This window comes from Folsomia candida, unplaced genomic scaffold (genome assembly GCF_002217175.1).
Source record: "Folsomia candida strain VU population unplaced genomic scaffold, ASM221717v1 Fcan01_Sc028, whole genome shotgun sequence".
NCBI classification, from domain to species: domain Eukaryota; kingdom Metazoa; phylum Arthropoda; class Collembola; order Entomobryomorpha; family Isotomidae; genus Folsomia; species Folsomia candida.
Genome location: NW_019091220.1, coordinates 586,272 through 607,763, shown reverse-complemented (window position 1 = coordinate 607,763; position 21,492 = coordinate 586,272). Strand labels below are relative to the sequence as shown.

At 39.3% G+C, this 21,492-nt stretch overlaps 1 protein-coding gene across 1 annotated transcript in view; it reads right to left on the bottom strand.

Moving 5' to 3' along the window:
- Positions 1–16,621, bottom strand: part of LOC110859966 — a 60,762-nt gene extending 44,141 nt beyond the window's left edge. The window contains exons 1-3 of the mRNA XM_022109006.2: positions 14,964–16,621; positions 12,026–12,232; positions 11,706–11,735 (exon numbers count right to left, since the gene is read on the bottom strand). Of these exons, the coding sequence (XP_021964698.1) occupies positions 11,706–11,735; positions 12,026–12,232; positions 14,964–16,022 (1,296 nt within the window). The 5' untranslated portion in view covers positions 16,023–16,621. The remainder of the gene's footprint in view (positions 1–11,705; positions 11,736–12,025; positions 12,233–14,963) is intronic.
- Between the last annotated feature and the right edge of the window lie 4,871 nt (positions 16,622–21,492).

The window sequence follows — 21,492 nt, the reverse complement described above, 5'->3', positions numbered from 1 at the left end:
GTCTTTCATGTCTGATGAAAATGTTGCTTCAATGAAACTTCTCATCCATACATGTATCCAAGTCCGTACATACGTGTGTTTTGTCCCCTTCATTATTCGAATTGCTGTTGACATTCTAAATATACACGCATACAAACGCCACGAAACGACGACATGAATTAGCCCGGACAGTTTCTACGCTATTCATTCGTTTTTTTTGTATATAACATTTCTATATAATTTGAATCGCTGCTATTCGTTTGCACAACAGGGGCTCATGTTTCAAAAGAGTCATCGGTCTCTGCTTCCTATTTGCTTAGCAGGTTGGTTGGTTATTTCTGCTGTTGGTGGTATGTACGTTTCGTCGGTTAAAAAAGAAGAGGAGGAACATCTTCTCCCATAAATGTGTACTCGTCGTTCCCGTAATAAAAGCGGAGGAGAAATAAAAATGAATCCTTTCCGCAATTCGGGATTCAAGCAAACGCAACGGGAGAATAAGGAGCTTTTTCCGAGACTTATTTCCACTTTTACTTCTCCACCAAGTTCTTCTTCGTAATAATATATTTTCGAGCCCATCCAGCAAGCAAGCGAATGGTGAAAGTAAAAGGCTCTGCCAAATTAACAGCTCCCCTCGCTCTATTTTCACTATTTTTTATCATAATCATCTCAGGATCAACAACTAGCAGGGCTGTAGTCGACAACGTATTACACAACACATAGTGGCAGCAATGCAAGTGGAACTAAATGAATTTTTTTGCTCGCCTCAATATTTCGACTTTGTCCCGAATCAAGTACTACCCTCAGCATGGTATATACGAAAATAAGGAGGCTTTTCCCATATTTTTTCTCACAGGAGATTATTTCAACGGACAGATTTTTTTCTCTCGCAGTCGTGTCGTATCCGGTACTTTGGTCCTGTTTTAATAGACATTCTCATTAATTTCAATTTCATAACTCCTGTTATGCAATCCTTTTAAGATGAGTTACATAAGATTTACTTATAATATCAAAGACAAAGTAAATCCAGCTTCGCCAGGACCAGGTAGCAAGGAATTTTGCATTCTATATATATATACATTCACAAGGATCAATTCGTATAGACCCGAACCGACCACGGCTGGCTGACTGGATAAAAGGCTTCCCAGATGTATGCAAATGTCGAAATAAATAGATGTAGTAGAATGCAATTTGATAGAGAAAAAACTCCGGGATAAGGACTAAACTCTGAAAATGAAAGTCTTCCAGTAGTGGTTCAATAATACAAACAAACAAAACTGACAAAATTGACAAATTGTTCTGTCTCCTGTGACGATCAGAGGAGGAGAAGAACAAGATTGGACAAACAACGTAGCCTTCCAGTACATATATTCCACCCAAAATCACCAACAATTTATCGACCACATACATATACGTACACATAAATATGAAAGAACAGAACACTCGCCTCGTGGTATGTACAATGTATATAAGAAAGTGGAAGTGATTTGAAAAAAAAGAGAGGTGAATATTTGAACCCAAGTTGACAAAGAGGACAAAGAAGTTGCAAATTGCTTCTTTGGGGTTTTTTTTACTCCGGAAAAAGAAATATTCCAATAATATTCTCCAATTCTTCTCAATTCTTGGTGATCTTTGGCCAAAAACCAACAGGGGCGACGACAAGGAGTAGGCAGGTGGTTACATACGTATGTACGACAAGCTGGATTATGTTGCGTGGTTTTGTGGAATCAAACCTTTTATATTTTTTATTGTTGGAAATAAAAATTTGCATGATAGATGATGATATGTACGTTTCTTTGTAGTATTATTATGCCAATTGCAATCAGTCTTGCATTGTTCGTGATTCCTTAAAAGCTAAAAGTTATTAAAGTTGCTGATTGAATTTACGAAAAGTCAGTTTTTGCACAGAAAGAATTATTTATCGGGATGGTGGGCGTACATTCGTACGTATATTGTCACTATATGTACATGTACGCATTTGTCGAAAGCAATACAAGTATGTGAGTCAATCAAGAGGTAAAAGCTTTTCAGAAAGCTAATCTTTGCTGGGTATGTGAGCCTGCATTAGAATTTGTCTGGCTGACAAATCCCTAAAGACTTTCCACCATTCGACAAGTAACAAATTATGTTGTCCGATTCAGTAGTAAAATCGAAGCGAAATGTTGCATCCAGTCAGTGCCAGGGAAAGAGAAATAAATGACAATTTGGGCCAGGTCAGGTGTCAAATATTTACCTGGATTCGACGTATTACAAAAATAGAAAAGAAAAAGAAACAGCACACAAGTTTCTACGTGATACTCGTACCATTCATTCATCACGCTGTTGCTCAAGAAATATTTGGAAAGCAAACTTGCAAAAAATGCTAATTTGTCCCGTAGCATGTTATTATTCTTTCTATGCCAAGTTCTCAATCACCCTTATCTTTCCGTATCCTGCAGTCTTTTTACATAAATTGTCTAGCAAAGTGCGTGCAAAGTGTAGAATTTTGTATGTAAATACTTGCTGAATTAAGATTATAGAGATGAACAAGGAGTGGTCTAGACTCTAGACCACACATAGTTTAGTACATCCATTGCGTAGTTTAGTTGTTACAGCAATTTCTGCGTTACTATCATCTGCATGAAAGCATAAGTACTTTGTTGATGCTAATCTGGAAACTTACTACAAAAAAGCATTTAATAATTTTCCCTCCCTCAGGTAACTTTAGCCATCCGACACCTGTTTCTGTTGTGGTAAACAAACCCATCCACAAAATACGTTTCTTACGTATATGGTGCATGGATGGTGAAGTCATTTCACTCCGTTTTTGAGACAGACATCACAACTACAGACATCCGTGTTAACGTAACGCCACGATGATGATGAGATGAGAGGCTGAAAGTACAAAGCTTACTAAACTAAATGAGTGTGGGCGACTCGTGTGTGTGTTGGTTCTGTTTTACCGGATAAGGGATAATTTTATGGAGAAAACTGAAACGTGTCTGCCTGTCTTTAATGAATGGCAAGCTCGTCACAAGCAGTCAAATTGTTTTGATACTTGCCGAAGCCAACTTGTCAACTTGAACAATTAATATTAATTTGTACAAATTCTCTGTTTTTGACAGGGGATGAACTTGTTGTGCGAGAAGTGATGGAAATTAATTTACAGATCTATCAAAACCTGTAATATTTAATGATGAATTTGCCCTTTCTTGGAATATCTTAATTCTAAAACTTTACAATATGCAATTTCTCATCTCTTAATTGAGTCTGCACCTCGGTAAAATTTTGTGTAAATTTTTCATCCCAAAAGTTATCTTGCCTTATAGCAATTCATAATAATTGCAAACACTGAAGCTTGTCCTTCATATTGCATAAATGACGGCACAAAGTTGCCGAGACATGTCCCACAGCAGCCCCTGTGTTGAACTGCAATCTCGTGATTAGCCTAAAGTCTCAACTCTGCAGAGGTTGCAATCTGGACTGAAGAGATGAAATAATCTAACATTCATGATCCCAAATATAAAGTCAAAGTTTTCCCATTATGCAACCCACTACGGACAAATGAAATGAATATGGAGAGAGGATTGCAGCATAAAATGTAACATTATTTCATTCTAAATTCTTGCAGACGAAATGGAAACTGCGTTCTACTCTGATAGCCATTTTTCCTTATAAAGTTTGCAAACACAACTAGTCCAATATTTGCATAGCTCACGTATGTATTCGCAATCCAGCAAAATATCTGTACTGGCTAGACAGACGTAGCGTAGGCTTTTTCATCGCATGAGGTAATAGATTAATAGATATTCTGATGATACGTAACGTATGTAAACGTGTGTAGGAACTGGGACACTTTTTCTGTCATCATTAAGGATGGAGCTTGTCCATGTCAAGCGAATATATGTCGTATTTGTCATATTTGTCATATATGTCATATTTGTCAATTTGACCGTCCAATTTGTCACTATTTCAATATGTCAGACATTTATGACAAATATGACGGACAAATTGGACAAATATGACATTTTGTTTCAATATTCCCCATTTATGTCAGAATTTGTAATTTGGTTTATTGGAATGATTCATTGTCAAGAAACCAAACGTTCGTACATAAATTGATTTAATTTGATTTTTGGAAAAATTTTACAATCCTACCATGGAGTTCGTAAAGTGAGATATTGTGGATTTTAAGGCAAGAGTTGTATAAATCTTCAAATAAGGGTACAGCAGCAAAAATAATCCAGTGATAGCCCTAATCGAATGTAAGATGGCCGCATCAATGTGATGAAAGGAACACAAGTTACCAACGTCCAATATCCACCAAAAATCCAATTTTGCTCGGATGTTGATAAAATTAAATTTTTGTGATCCCAGATACTTGTGTGATCAATGTAATCATATCCAGTAGATATCTCAACTTTTTTGAAATTTTGGGACATTCCACAGACTCATTTGAAAAAATTTAAAATTTCAAGAAAGTTAAGACATCTAGATATGTATGATTACACTAGTATCTGGGATCACAAAAATGTAAATGATATCAACATTCGAGCAAAATTGGATTTTTGGTGGATATTTTAAGTTCGTAACTTTTGTAGATTTCGTCATTTTGAGTGGGTTTGGCGGAAGGAAATTTAGCCCTGGCATCAATCCACTTTAGAGTTATCATACATTCGCCTAGGGCCACCAGATATGCAAAAGGCATCGAGATTTGAGAGGTACATGTAGAGGGTCTCTTTTCCTCAGCATAGCTATTTTGATTGAGTTGCTATTTTGATTTGGGAATTTTGGGTAAATCAAGGAAAGTAAATGCTATCGGCCAGTATAAGAATTTCACATTGACGAAATGCGATTTTTATGTTTTGCTTAAAATAAATGTCAATTGCGCTGACAAATGTTCATTTGAGAAATTCAATTTGTCATAAATGTCCAATTTGTCCAAGATTTAAATGTCGGACAAATTGGACATTTATGACATTTTGAATTTGTCATATTTGTCATATTTGTCATATTTGTCGCAAATTTTAAATGTCTGACAAATTGGACATTTATGACATGTCATGACGGCACATCCCTAGATCATACGTCTCACCTGCTGCATACATATTCCGTCGGTCTACTACGGTGCATGCCAATTTGTGTTGTCCCAATAGGCAGCAAGATTTGATTTACCTTAAAAGCACGACCGGGCGACGATCGAAGTTGAGTGGGTTCATGATCTCATATTTTTTATGTCATTTTATATGAAAAGAATCCTTTAAAGCAGGTTTTGTTTTTCGTAGGTTTCTACAAAGGCGACATTGTGTAGGATGATGAAGAATGGAAATAATGGTCGCCCATGTTCACTCCTCTCGTGACTATAAAATAGTTGACATTATTTTCAAAGTGGGTGATGTTGTCAAAGTATGCGATATGTATGCAGGCAGGAGGAGGGCTGTGGGGTAAAAGTAAATAATTTATGCTTCCATCAAAGCCAGGTTAGGTTAGGGGATCGCTATAAAGTGCAATTACTGCTGGAGAGTGCTTATCCATCATTATTGGGCCCGCTCCTCTTTTTCCCATTATCATAATAAGTGTGTCACCGCAAAGTGCTTTCAAACTTTAAAATATTCCGTCGCTAGCATCACTGGTAATAAAAACAGGACGGAATCAAAGTCTTGTTAGTGTGATCTACATAATTATTTGGACTAATAAAAAGGGGTTTCATTTATGCGACTCTCTTCTCTAAGGTTAATAATGCAGAGAAGAATTAAAATCATCAAACTCGCTCTTTACACTGGGTCCCAGAAGAGAAGTAAAAACTAAACAAAAAGTAAAACTTGGGCAATTCGAAGCCCACATAGTCTGGAAAACAATGCAATTTGTTCTTCTGTTAGTGCTCAATTAAACTAAATAATTGTCTAATGGGTATTGTTATACATTCGCGGAGGCAATACATACACACACCCCTTTCCACATACATAAATAGCTTTCTTCTCTTCATCTTGTCTTGTTGTATTATTTTATTGCACACTTAATGCAACTGTGCCATAAACTTTGTTCATTTCTCCTCTCGTTTCATTTTTGGACGCGAAATTAAGTTTGCAATATAAACACGATGAGCTACAATAAGTGCTGTATTTCAGGCGAGAAGGAGAAAAAAATGTGTTTTTCCACGGCTCTTGTTTTATTATTTGATGGCAAAGTGGGTCTGCCCAGTAGGTATGAGATGAGACAGGTAGTGTAATGAATACAGAAAAAACCAGCATGTGCTGCTGCTTAGACAGATATTCTTGCAAGATTTGGTTGTCTGCCGTGCTACATACGACTGGATTATTGGACTCGAAGCAAATTGGAGGCGAGAGATGAAGCCAAGACCTTAAATCCCGTTCCTTAATCCTGGCACAGAAGTTTGCAAATTAAACAAATCCTTTCAAGATCGTCTGTAAATTTTATACCAAACATTAAACTTGCATTTGGCTTGTGTAATTGAACCATTTGGGAGTGGCTGTTCTGTTCCGTTTGACACGTGCGCAAATTTTCATTGGATAAAGACGCAGAAGGCTTTTATGGAGGTTTCCTACATAGTGTGGCCGCAGGTTGCGTAATAACGTGTAATATACATGTTGGAATTCTGCTGGTTGCTGCTGCCCGTCAATTGCACATAATACGGCTCACACTTTTCCCCAGCAACCTGTCTCACAGTGAGACTTTTGTATATCGGGGAGCCAAATGGAGTCTTTTAAAGTGACATTTTTATGAGATTCTTTCCAGGGAAAAACAGAAACCTAATATGTACATTTTCTGCTTATACGTAACTCTGTGATGTTACGTATTTCCTGCTGGATTACGAGTCCTCGTGCTCCTCCAATTTCAGAATTTCAATACATTTCCAATCTATGTATGTACATACGTATCCAGTTTCTGTGCATGGGCTAAATTTGAGAAAGTGGTTCTTCGTTTTCTGCTTCGAGTAGAAGCCATGCCGAGCAGAATAGCGAGATATCAAGATTTTGTGTGATTGAATAAAATCCAACTGTACTGAATACTATATCGAATGACACCCAAGATTACCATAAAATGGATTTACTTCTGCTGTGTGATGGTCCTTGTATTCGCACCTTATCATCGTCATTGAGAGCTTCACGAATTTGGTTGGACCAGCATTTCCCTCGTAGATAAAACATGTATATCAAGTCCGGAAGAAGAAGCTATATATATTTATTTCATATTTTGCAGTCACCACCACACCACTGGGTTCATAATAATAAGTAGAAGGGCCTACCACACACCATCCAGTTTGTCACAAAAACTGACATGACACCAGTAGTCTGGGAGCAATTTTGGAATTTCGAATTTCCATCCTGGCTTACATCGTACGTAATATTATTTGGTTTTCTATATCCCTAAAGGTTGGAATTTGCAGGGAATGTGTGCAGAAAGAGAGAGAGAAAAGAGAGATGAGAATGAATGAGAAATGAGGATTTCGAAAAATTCATCTGATGAAATCCCCCATGATTCTTCCCTACCGTCCTGTATACTTCGTCTTATTGCTGTATTTCACTTTTTATGTGATCCCGTCCCACCAAAATCCGCCAGCCTTTTTATCGTCTGGATTGTAATTGAAGCAGGAGTGAAACAGTCGCATAAAGCGGAAATTGATAAAAGTTTTGAATTTGTACTAGAACCAGGAGAACGAGTAGTAACAAAGGTTTTGAGGGCGAATAATAATATTTTATGGAATGTGTGCCCGAGTTGTAACATATTTCTCATAAATAAATTGGTGTCATTATTTTTGGCAAACGCCGGAAAGCAAAATATGTATGTGTGTCGTGTGACTCTTTTTGTGTGCCACGTGCTGAAGAATGAATGAATGTAGACCAGGAATAATTGCAAAAGAATGGAGCGGAAGGATAACAGAATTTTCGCAGCATAAAAGCCGAGGGGAAAGAGGACGAGGAGGAAGAACACTGGAAATTGCCACATTCTTCTTTTATCATCCATCCATACTACCAGTAGCATGTACAACTTGGTGGGTTGGTTGTACTGATAATTTGCATACGTTTAGGGAAAGCTGCTACTTTTTCTCGCTTCAGTTGCCTACTAAAGCATTCGAATAAAATTGTAATAGCTGTCAGTCCCTCAGTTTTAAACCTTTATATTCCTCTCGAATTCCAATTTTGTTCAATAATTTCTTCCGGAAATGGAAATTTAATGGCTCCTTTTCCATCCATAATGTTCTGTAAATCTGAACGAGCGTGTCTGAATAATTCTAAATGAATGCCATTTGGAATGCCAAATATTCTTCTTATGTGCATTGCTCAGTTCTTCGTCTCATCTAAATCCTTCTCCCTCCGTTCCTGTCTCGGCTACATGTGTGTTCTGGTTTGGCAGTTCAATCCACTTTCCACTTTCTCCTCGTATTGTACATTTGCTTCATTTTGCGCTACGTATTGTCTTGTAAGAAGAATACAAATGTTCGAATGTTCTATTCACAATTCAAATTCGGATTCCACCACTAAATTCTCAAATGGTTCATGACGAAATAAAAGTTGAGAGCATACACCACCACCACAACGCCATAAGTTACAGCACCAACTGAACCCGAGGAGGAGAAGGATTTGGTTTAATTAGCTCATTTTTATGGATGACATGTTTTCTAAAAAGGGGCGAAATACCAGTCCAGGACCATCATTATTCCCGTTAAATTGCATATTCCGGAAAAAAAATCCTGAACCCATTTCAAGAATTTGGGTTTTACATTATGTTCCACAAGGAATATGTAATCCTTCCTTTGAGACGATTGCAATTTGGAATGTTGGCGAAAATTAAGGATTACACGAAATAATTTTGTAGCGAATTTTCTATAGACTTTTCCCAATCCATCATTCCATTCCTTCCTCTCGAAGAAGGAGCTTAACTTGCTTAGCAAAACTAGTGACCGAGTATGCACAACGTACATGCAGCCATTCATCCAAGACGAAGTAGGTTTAAAATGATTAAAAGATTTACAATCCCATCCCACCCACCACCACCACCACGGCCACAATAAATGGTTTGGGTCTATTTGCTGCTGTCAATTCGATAGGCAGTCTCGGATAAGAAATTGCAAGAGTCTGACTTCTTCCCTGCGATAAAAGCGAATTTAAGAACAGCTCGAAAATGTGGTAAACTGATCTTTTAACCAGAATAGTGAGCTTCATTCGTTCATTTCATTCGCAACAACTATTGCAAAGCAACTCGACAATCTGATTGCGCCAGTCAGTCAGCCAGCCTCTCTCTCCTCTCATGGTCTCTAATCTAGCAATCTCGCTTGGTTTTTAATAGCCTCCCCAAGGCATAAATCTGATACACGTTAAAAGCTGGTTTTAGCCGGCTGTATGCATTTCTCTCCTTCTTCTTCTTCTGTTACTTATTCAGTCGAACAAAGGAGATCATGATGATGATGGAACTATGAGCAGCAAGCAGCAGCAGCAGAGGCGAATACGTAAGGAGAGTCGAACCCAAGAAGGAGAAAGAAAAAGCCTCTCGACTCCCACTTGCCACGATTTTAACAGCCATCCTGGGCCTTTCTCTGGCCTTTCTCAGGAATCAGAGCAGTACGGGTGAAAACAGCAGCGAGAAAAGTGAAAGAGTGTGCTGCTCGTGGTGGTGATGGTGATGGTGCTACTGGAGTGAAAGGAGCATTTAAAGCATCTCGTCCATGAGACGTTTTGTGTTTGTAATACATCCCAGAATTGTAATTCAGTCTGTTGAGTGTCAACCTTTTAGCTCTCGGTACCATCCATCTCAGTCTTGAAGAAATGAGAGCACTTGATCCTTCGAAACACATATCTTTATTCGCTTAGCGTTCCCAAACCGTTCATTTATCCGCAGAAATGCTGCTTTCACTCGCCGACTCACTGAACGAGCATCACTGAATTCGTCCATTTGGCCGGCATCACTTGGCAAAGATATTGTTGTACGTGGAGAAGTTGACTTTGTTTTTCTACCCCCACATCCACCACGGACGCCAACCGTTGTTGTACTCTTTACTGAATGGAATGAAAAGGAGGGAGAAAAAAGGAGAAGAAGAATGAGAAAATCATCCTACATCACATCACCACCCAGCCATGTCGAATGACCGAAATGCAGAGCTCAATTTAATTTAATAGCGAATGCGGCATGGACTATTGAAGAGGACGACTTGAGACTAAATTTAAGAATTTGCTTCCTTGTCGTCATCCCTACTTCCAGCACTTTCTCCTCTCTCTGGGTACACTTTCTTTGACATATTCCGCCAGCTAGCCAGAAGGCGGACGAGGAGGAGGAGGAAAAGGAAGCTGGCTGGTCTTCTAATATAGTGAGATTATTGATATTGAATCGTCTCTGAGAATTTCGAAGAGGACATTGTCGTTCGTTTCTGGGGTTCATGAAGCGACAAGTTAGTTATTCATTCACCTCACATCTCGCCAGGCTCGACGGAAAATAGTGAAATTGAATCTGGTTTGATGAGGTAAATTGAGAATGTTTTCTTATTACGAGCCTTTAAAACCTTTAATGTCCTGCTACCGAGGGAATAATGTGCATCATCCGCTAGTTTGTATGCAACATGCAACAATAACCTTAATAACGGATCCCTACTAATGTGCGTCAACCAACCAATTTGTTTCCCAAAGACGGCTCGAAATTGATTCAAACACGAGTTTTAAGCTATTCTTGTCTCATGTTGGGTGGGTGGAGGAAATATTAAAACTTTCCAGAGACAGAAAGAGAAAGGGTAAACGAATTAAAAGTTGGAGAGTCGTTGTTCCCCATTCTGAACAAAGTTAAGCATTATTATCGAATACATAAAGAAATTCAACTCGTGACCCAGCAATAAAATATTTCTGGTCTGAATGACACCCAGAAAGAGAGGACCAATTCCTCTAGAAAAAGCATGACGCCGTGTCAAAGGTGGTGCTGGTGGAAGGAGAATTGTGCGAGAGGTGTTGTTTGATTTATTAAGAGAGATTTAGTCGAGTTGGAAGATTTATTTGAGTGTTCCGTCGTCCTTCGTTCATGCTCAACGGAAGGGAGACGGAGTGGGAACGCGCACTGTGTAAATTCAGGAGATTATTTCACAAAAGTCAAGTTTTGAATTCTAAAAGTTCTTTAAGGAAGGATTATTTTGTGGGGAGGGAGTTCATAAATGGTGTCCCAGAGAATGTAGACTGCTTCTACGTGCAAGAATGAAAAGTACTTTTGCAAACCTTTTCTAAGTGGCACTTATTTGGATGGGATGGTAATGAGAATAATAATGATGGAGTTATGCAGTGCGCCAGAGAAAACCACGAGGCTGACATAATAGATAAGATTGTTACTCTATTTAATTGGTCGTTAAAGAACAGTGTGCTTATGTACGGGTCGTATAAGCAGCTTACGGTTCTGGGAATCTTATTTTTGCCTATTTGACATCATCATTTGGTTGTGTCGAGAGATCAAAAAGTTGTTTGACAATCACATTGTAATCGCCTCTTTGATGTTCAGACGATAATAGGGGCTCATTATAAATATAAATAATAACTGGTGATGCGTATCTTTCGTACAAATTGGGAGCCAAATTGAAAAAACCGAGGTTAAGCCGAAATTCTGCATATTTAAAGAAACATACAAATGTTTTCGAATAAAAAAAATCTCAAACATCTTGTGTCACTCCGTCTGCACGATGATTTTTTTCGACTTGAAATTCGTCCATGCAACAAATACGATAAGAGAAAGATAAAATTATATGAAAGTGCACTACTCACCGGAATTCTCGAGTATGATGTCAACCAAACCTGCAAAAGAATGACACTTTAGCTACAATCAATATATAAATCGTACAATGTGTGTGCTTTATTGATTCTAAGATCTAAATATGTCAAGACAATCGTCGTGACTTTGACATATTTGCATTCAATAAAAATATTTACATATCTTTCAATAATACTTAACTTGAAACTGAATCAACCAGATGTTTGAATTCAATCATTCAAAATAAACATAAGGTGAAAGTCTCAATTTTATAAACCTTCTTATCTTCATAAGCATCACCATTGTCATTACATTATAACAAAACTATACGAACCCAATCATCATCCGGCACCGGGTTGGAAGCATCTGACCCTGCGGCTCCTCCAACAGCAGGATTGTCCGGCGAAGACCCCCCACCACGCTCCAAATCGTCTCTGCCCTTCGGATTTATAAACTCGACATTATAGTTGCTCAAGTTGGGATTTGGCGTTCTTCCTCGATCTCGCTGTCCTGGGGGTGAAGAATCCACTCGACGTTTCACCTTTGAAATTGAATTGAAATCCATTCAGTTAGTAGTAAATCAGCAGAAGGCCAAACGCCATAAGCCTTCTTGTAAATTTATTTTGGCACTTAAATCATAATCTTTGCGATGATCATTACCGATTTAATGTGGCATACGTATTATTACGATGGTCATGATTATGATGGTGTGGAGATAATAAGGAGTTAGCTTCATCTTATTTCCACTCCTTCATACTTATGCTATCATCATCAATCCAATTCGAAGCCCAATCCACCCACCCCTCGTTATACGTACACACATATGAACAGAGTAGATGTAGGACAGATGTGGATGGATGGATGGAGGGGGTGCCCATCGGGAGGAATCAAATCGCGATTCGAATTCCCAATTAAGTTTTTTGCCAAAGTGTAAGCTTCCATTTTATGATTATGGCCTTCCTTCCTCTTCCTAACAGCAGCAGTCGCACCATTAAATCAAAACCTAGATAAACCTCTTGAGACTTGTGGATGGATGTGTAGTCATTTATACGATGGCAGAGAAGAAAAAGGAGAAATCTCATAAATCATTCCATTTGCAATCAATCCAACAACGAAAAGTGCTCACATTACATTTAATTCCCATTGGTAGTAGTGGCCCTACAGAGATTTAGTACGAGTGGAAGAAGAGTGCTGATTACTCAACTCCTAATTAAGTCCCTGGGCAAATATGGCTGCTGCTCTCGGCACATGTTTAATTTTGTTTGTTGATTATCACTCCCCGAATTATGTAATTATTTCTCAAAGCGAAATCACGCATCCACTCACTCACTCACTAAATGTGTGAGTACACATACGTACATTTTGTCTCTATTTATCTAAACAATTAAAACACCGGACATGTATGTGTTTAGATATGCGATAAAATACACAGTAGGTTGAGTGAATGAATCAGCAATCATGCATGACCATTTTTACTCTCATCCTTGCATATAGGAGGCAGAGACATTTTGTCCAAACAAAAGAATGGGCAAACTTTTATTCAATGCAAAGTTCATGTTTTCACAGTTAGACCTGAATTACAGGATAAACATTGGACCTTGTCGCAAATTAATGCTAACTGACAAAAATCTACCATCAATCTGCAAATGCAAATAATATCGTTTGAGCAGTTCATTAGTGTTGTGGTTTCACTTTACATATTAGCAAATTTATTTTCGCCCCTGGAATATGCATTGCCTTGAATGTGTGTACGCAACTTTTGCGGAAAATGAGTGACGTCAGTTCAAAAGTGTCACCCCCCATATTTATGTAGTTAGGTACTTAAATATATGTATACCTTACATAATAAATAAGTCTATAACGTATTTTCGGTCCAATTTAGGATGTGAAATCATGCGGAAACTTTTGTATACAATTTTGGTTTAAATTTTAAAACGACGTGACAACAATAAAGTGAATTTTGGGCACCAACTGAACCGGAAATCCATCCTTTCTCCTGCTCTGTCACTCACTCGTTTTCAATCTCTTTTTCTCAAGTGAAAAGCCTTTTAGTGAAAATGTTGTTGCTTAAACAGGGCGAATAAATGTGGTGGTGGTGGTGCGGCGGCTCTGAGTGAGCGGGAGAAAGCCGTGAGGATACGTCTTGCATAAACTTGAGAAGATTAGAAACGGGAGGTGCCCAAGGTATTATTCGTTTAAATAACTTTCTCCTCAGATCGAATGGCTCGATGTTCAAGAGCGGCGGATGTCATGTTCATGTCAGCTTGTCAAGTTTGAAACCAACAATAAACATGAATCAAAATATCGAATATCACACACACACAGCTTAACAAACTGCGTAGGAGGAATATTCAATAATGTTGTATCCACTGTTCGTAAATAGAATTAGATAGGGATGCCTGCCTGCCAGATAAGGACGCGGTATTTAACTGCCTATGGATGGAGATACTATTTATTTACTTACTATTTACTACTACACACCACTATCGCACTATGGCACATATTATTTATCAAAATATTCTGTAAATTTGCCTCATGCTACATGTCCACCATATAAATTCTCTGTCCTGTAAGTAAATAAATACATGAGCAAGATTCACTTGAGACAGATTTTTGGAGTGTTTGGGCGAATGATTGAAGTTTACTCTCCAGATTGGAATCTGTTTATCCAAAGGTCTCATGGGTGCTGACGGATAGGATTCCACTTCTCCGACGACAAGATTCGAGGGAGAAGAAATCTGGAGTAAATATTATATGTGCGTGCCATCATGATACGTATGCGGTATGTATTTTATGCTTTGGCGACATGGTATAACTTTCACTCATGCGATCGCCTTCTTTATCACTGATTTCAATGATTATTGATCTCATACTTGTGCCAACAGGATGTTGTGTTTCAAAAATTATTTGTCATAAAAGTATGTACGGTTGAACCGCGATGGTAATAATACTAAAAATCAGACTAGGTATATCTTGACAGCTATTATTTTCTACTTGCATGATTTTTTCTACAGTTTTTGTCCTGCGATTGAGCAGGAATTGAGATAATAAACAATATTTTGTGCCCAACTTGTAGTGATGTGCGTGCGTACATGTGATGTAAATAGTTATATCTGCTGTTATGTAGTATGTACCCTGCCGCGATTCAGCACCGCTGGTCTGACGTGTAATTTGTGACAAGAATTAAAATCAAAGAGGAAATAACTTTTCTGAGCGGAAATGAAAATCAATGTAGCAGGAAAAGTAACGTAATGTCATGCACGTTCACATACCCTGAGTCTCTCAGCAGGAGGACCACCACGTTCCATAAATTGGTCATTCTGATGTGGCTCTGGTGGTTGACCACTGTGACTGGACGACACACTCTTTCCATTTCCAACTTCATTTATTACAAAGTCGTCGTCCCTACTGCTGCTGCTGCCGGGGAAAGGAGGCAGGTTCCCATTGTTCCACAACCCTCCTTGTTGTTCAACCTCCTCCCGGGCATTTCTGCTTTCGCCCGGATGAACAAATTCGGGTCCGTTCATCACCACCCTCTCCACGGCAGAGAGACGCAAAGACAAGGCAGCGAGACGCACGTGAAACCACCACAAACTCCCCACAAGGAGTGAAAGAACACTTAGGGCCAGAAAAAACTTGAGGAGAGAAACAACAAAGAGAAAATATACGGTCCACCTTGACTCGGGTGATGTTGCCATTTTTTTGTCGGCGTAATTATTCTTTTTTTGTGACGTCCCCCCTTCCTCCAAAAAATTGTTGGTGGTGGTGGCTCGGCCTTGGTTTTTCTTAGATGATGCCTTGAGACGCGAGTAGGAGAAATCCGACCCTGACTTTCCCCCAAACGACCCAAAAATCGTTTGAATACCACTACTTTCTCCTCCGCTATAATTGTAATTGTTACAGTCTGGATCGTCGTTCAGATTTGCCGGAGTACTGCCATGGACATAATTTTCATCCAGTTTCAAGTCAAGCGAGTCTATCTTCCTGGAGCACCCGCTGGAAATGAGAGGTGAATAAGCCTTTGTTTTCGTCGGCGCAGATTTTCTCCCCGATAAACTTTGCTGGCCTTCTTGTCCTCCATTTGTATTAATGTTACAAGTACGAGACGCGGAGGAAGATGTAGGGATGATACCGGTCTTCTGCATCGTTGAATTTTCCTCCTGAACAATCGACGACTGTTGATTTGCAAAATCTTCTGACGCTTTGTCTAGAACAAGACCTTCCGAATTTGATTCGTCTCCTTCTGGATGAATGGCTGCAGGGTTCTGGCCACAAATTGGCATCGTACCCTCCTGATCACCACCGAGGGTGTCTGCTATCACCACACCCATAATAATTCAGTTCCCAACTTGTTTCGTTGGGCTCGTTGGAGATTGTTGTTGCGCTGGTTGGCTAATTCTAATGATGATTTTAAGCGATTATTTATTCCGTTGAAGATTGTTGTTATTGTGTTTCTCGTGTTAACTTAAGTGCTTGCTGCTTGTTATTAAACGTTACTACAATAATGTTTCAGGGTAATAATCGTTTATTATCTGCAGAGGCGAGTCATGAATGATGTCGAGAGAAGACGTTGTTACATGAAAGAGGATGAAAATGATGATGATGGTGATGGTAGGTAACTAACTGGTATTGGACGTATTACATTGTTTTATGTGCACGTACTTATTATGTAATTTGCCTGCTGCTCTGCTGTCTCATTGATGCCTGATCAAATTAAGATGAGTCGTCGTCGTCGTCCAGCAGGGTTTCAGTTTTGATAATGGTTTAGTATGCATCCATTAATTCCTTCCTTCCCAATTATGTAAAACCACTCAATCAATTCAGACGAACAGGATATTGCAGATATTTTATGCAACAATCAAAAATGCATTTCCACCCAAAGTTTCGATTGTTGTGTTAAAAAAGTAAAAATACTTGGCTAAAAGTGTTATGATAGATGATTCTTTTGCTTTCTGCACTTTTCTGATGTTGACTTGACGCGTGGCGTGGGCATCAGGCCGAACTGGGAGAGGTAAGCAATTTATGTTTTGATTTATGAAGATTAATGTTCCAACAAAATTAAGTGTTTTCCTCGTTTGCTTTGCTTGCTGTTTTGTACATCAACACACGAAAGAAAAAAAGTTTTAGATTAAAGTCTTCCCGTTTGCACATCAGATTGCATTCAGAATCTCAACTCGCCTCCATTAAGGTAAGACGAACTGCAGGAAAGTGTAGTGTGGACTTTGGTGTAGAGTAGAATAGTTTGCATTGCTTATTATTACACGGAGCTTACTGACTGCCTCCTCCTGCCACCACTATTTGTAACAGTTGGCGACAAAGAATTGATTTTTATCCATCCACCAGCCTCTCATGGAGAGAAGAGTAAAATTGATAAGAACGAATTACTGGGAATCATGGGTAGTCAAAAACTCGTGAAAACTTTGTCCTTTTCCACTTCACAACGCAAAATGTTCGCAATAAATCACTCGTTGAGGGAAGGAATCATGCAGAGCACAACTAGGCCAAGAAAGGAGAGAGAGAGCGGACTTTTTGGTAATTTTAAGTGCAAAGTAGTGCAAAAGTAGTTTCAAACATTTTGCGTCGTCCACTGGATCAATGTTGGTCGGATGGAAATCTTTCTCCTCAGTCTCTCCACGATGGAGAAGAAGAAGCGATGGATTTATGTATTATCCGTTCTTTTCCGTTCAGAATGGGGACGGGTAAACCGGAAGTTTCAAAGAGTCAGAGTTGGACCGTTTTAATGATGTCAAACTATGTACATATTCCTCAAAATTTTATATGTTTAGTTGGATAACACTTACTCGGAGCAAAGTTTATGCTTTTTCTTTTCCCAAGTTTAAAATAAGTGACATTGCATTGCATTGGTTACACAATTCGTTTCCGGTTGGTATACTTATTTATATTTGTTGGTGGGGGGGGGGTTGGCCTATATGCAAAATGTGAATCTTATTCCACCACCCACCATAATGATGATGCAACCAGTCCAATGTTATTACTGTGCCATCTCATTTTCCCGTCTCATCTCAATTTTTCTCTCTCTCCCCGTCAAGATTTGCCTTGTTTAGTGAAAAAGTTGGGGCTTATTTTATAAAGTAACACTTTCCAAGATTGGAGTAGATTCAGTTGACATTTCAATTTGTTAAGAGACTTTTTTTATTATTATGCGGTGTGAAATGAGTACAAGTTAGGATTGGGACCGTTTCTTATTATATCTCCAATGCAAACTTTTCACTTTTCATTTTATCCGCCTGAAACCACTGGCACAAAATCTTAGAAACTTTTTAAACCTCTCATGATGTTTGGAGTGGTGACTTGTTGAAGAGGTAGTAGCTTTCTTGGAGGATTCTACGTCTCCTCCTCCACCGACAGCAATTCTTTTACCACCACTAACAGGACTGGTGAAAGTGGAATTGTGGCAGATTTTTTGTCCTCCCCCTCCTTCCCTGTAACAACTTTCCTTCTCTTCTTCCTGCTGCTGATTCTGCTGCGTGTCAATCGGAACAGGAGTGGTTTGCTTTTGGGATGATGAAGATGGAGAGATGCGATTCCAGAATTTGAATATTCTGCTTTTATTTGGACGACTTGGATTTGTATTCTGCTCCTTCTCTTGAACCTGTTTTAACTTGGAAGAATCGTCATTTGCCTCCGTGTCCTTTGAAGATTTCCACTTTCTGCCCCACTTTGAGTTGGATTTAACTCTCTGCTTTTTATTATGAGATGATGATGATGACGATGACGAAGAAGAAGAGGGCGAATGAGGAAATGTCTCAATCTCACTGCTATTATTATTTCTTGAAGTAGTCCTTCCCCGTCGTCCCTGGCACGCAAGGAGTCGTCTCACTCCTCCTCGAGACGCTGCTGTCGTGGAGTGGTGACTGTAATTATTATTATTGTTATTGATATTACCACTGAAAGAAGCTGGATCTCTTGGAGGAGAAGTGGATTCAACAAGAAGATCAGATTGTTGGGATCTCGTCGTCACAGGAGGCAACAGCTCTCTGGGTCGTCTGCTCTTCTGGTACTGATTGCAACTGCAGTAGTAACAATTGTCTTGACTTGACCAAGTGGTGGAAGAAGAAGGTGGTTGTGCGGAGGTGGAATAACTTGTCGAGTTGGTGGTGTAAAATCTTTGGCCACTGCTGCTGCTATTATTCGCCTTATTAGATGAGAAGGAGGAAGAAGAAGAGGAATAAGAATGAGACAGCTTCTTACTCTTACTTGACGGCTCTCGGAGTTGGTGATGGTGATAATAATAGCTCCGTCTTGGTGGTGGAGAAGGCGAAGGTGGAAAGCATTCCTGGAGAGTGATAGGTCTCAGAAGGAGCAAATAGTGAATCATTGATTGTAGCTATATTGAGGTGGTGTTCAAGCTATTAAGTCCTATTATTTTTACCCGGCTATTTTTTTCCCTCTCCTAATAAAATTGCTCCCACCACTGCCACAACTCTCGTACCAAACCCCAAGCCGAATCAACAAGCCTGGGGGAAATAAGGCTGTTTTTTGTTTCTCTCCTATATTTTCGATACTGTATATTGTGCCTCAGATGAAAACGTGCCGATTCATTTCCACATTTTACTTTTGGTTTTCTCTCTTTTCTTTTATTTTTCTTCTTTGTTGCTAATACTTTCTTCTGGTCGTCGTGTGCGGTGGGCTACAGTCTCATCTCACTTGAGTTCATTTGATTCCACACAACAACTCACCAACTTATTAGATCGCATTAGCCGAGAGTAGGTGAAAGTCGGAGGGAGAAACAATTCAGGGCGGAAAAACCTTTCGCCAAATCAATTAAACTAATGCAGGTATCATGTCCAACACTTCCTGGAGGTGAATGTTAAATCAATAAATATTGTCCGGCATCGATCCGGCTGCTTTGTGAGAGAAAGAAGAGATTTAAATTTTCCTTCTCGCTTTCACCCTGACTTTGTTGATAGTAAAAGTGGAAGTGAAAGTAGCTTTTGTCTTAGAAGAATAAAATATCAGTCACTACGACGCAATGCACTCTCAGTCACGACTACTACTACTCAACATCAATAATTGAATGGGTTTATAATGGTATTGAAAATCCTCCACCTTGGATACAATCTTGAAATCCAGACATGTGTCAAACGGGTGAAGTCGTCCAGGTGAACGGAATCAATGAGAGTAAAAGAGAAGCACAATAAATAAGTCTGTATGTTTACAATGATCTATGTGTCTCTATTTCTATTGTTATTTCATTCCACTCTGCCGGATTACTCAGCCATGGGTGGAAGCAGGCAGGAGGACAACTGGAGCATGAAGAATAGATGAAATTATTGATATGGATGTGACAATGGTATTATAAACAGAAGCCCGAGAGCCAATGTCAACTGCACCACCGAGTATTATACAAGTTGGTTTAGTGCCTAAATATGTATACACACGGACGTAACAAATAATGACGGGTCTTCTTGTCGGTTAGTCAGGTGGTATGTTTAATGTTTACCGAATCACTGTTGTAATGTTATTTGTGCGTGGTCTCTGTTGCCTCTGCTTTCACAGATGAACAGAGCTACGAGTGATGTTGATTTTGATGTGGTCGGTCGCTACACAAAGTTGTAGCGTGAGAAATCCTACAAAGAGGAGAGAAGCAAAGAAGAGATGTTCTCACCGAGAGAAAGTTGTGACAACTGAGGCAAACCAGAGGTTGGAGTCGGGTTTATACATGAAATACACAAAGTGTGGATGGAAGTGGGGAAAGTGGAAAAGAGAAAGCAACCAGAGAGAGGGGAAAATATAGAAGAGATTGAGATTTCTCGAGCTCCGGTTTCTCCGCTGCACTGCACTTTCACTCCTCGTCGTCCAAGAGCTTCATCGTGTAATACAACGTAATGGACTTCCGCCACCACGAGCCTACTGAAAATTCAACGGAGAGACGATCAGACGAGCTGACACAAGGCACGCAGGCATGTAAGAGATTGCACTTTTGCTCTCGGGGATGGATAAAGGACGTCAAGAGAGAGGAGATGCGTTTAATCGAAAATGCATCAGGCAAATCTACCCGGCAGGCAGATACATACATACAAATAACTCATGTATGTATGTATTATTTCCTTTCGAAAAACCATTTATCCGAGATATTTTCTGTCCTGATAAAACCATTCTGAAAGCAAAAATCGCTACAAAACAACAACAACAAGCACAATTCGTTTTAGATTTGGACCTCTTTCTCGGTTTATTTTCTGTAAGGATGCCTCCTCATTTTATCAGCAGCCACTCAATTGAGATCCAGCCAAGAATATTAAGCTACACCAAATAAAGATAATAATAATAGGAACGTTCTTCTTGATACATTTCAACAGCCCGTGGCACAATCGACACTGGAATCTGGTGAACGTTTTAGTTAGGTGTCTTCTTCATAGGAAGGGATATTTTCTTCGTAAACACAGTCTCACGGCGTCTTTAAGTAGTAAATCCTGGGTTGTTGCGGTGTGACTGCGTGAAGGGGGGAAACCGTCCCCTCGCTCTCCTATAATAATCGGTAACCTCAAAACCTAAGCAGCCTGCCTGCGTATGTGTGTGGGAAACAAAACCCTTCAGCAGGATGGATGGTTAAGGATCAATCTCTAAGCCGGAGAGATGCAGCTGTTTGCTTCTCTGACTTATCGTTATTTTTCCTGATACTGACATATTACGGTACATCTGTGGGATTGGGATTTGAATTTTTTCCTCTCCAGATAATACTCCACGAATGAGCAGCAGCAGAAATGCAATGGTGGAAATTTATACGCTATTTCGCAGAACCACAATAAAGATCATACTGTCAGAATGAAACATCAAATC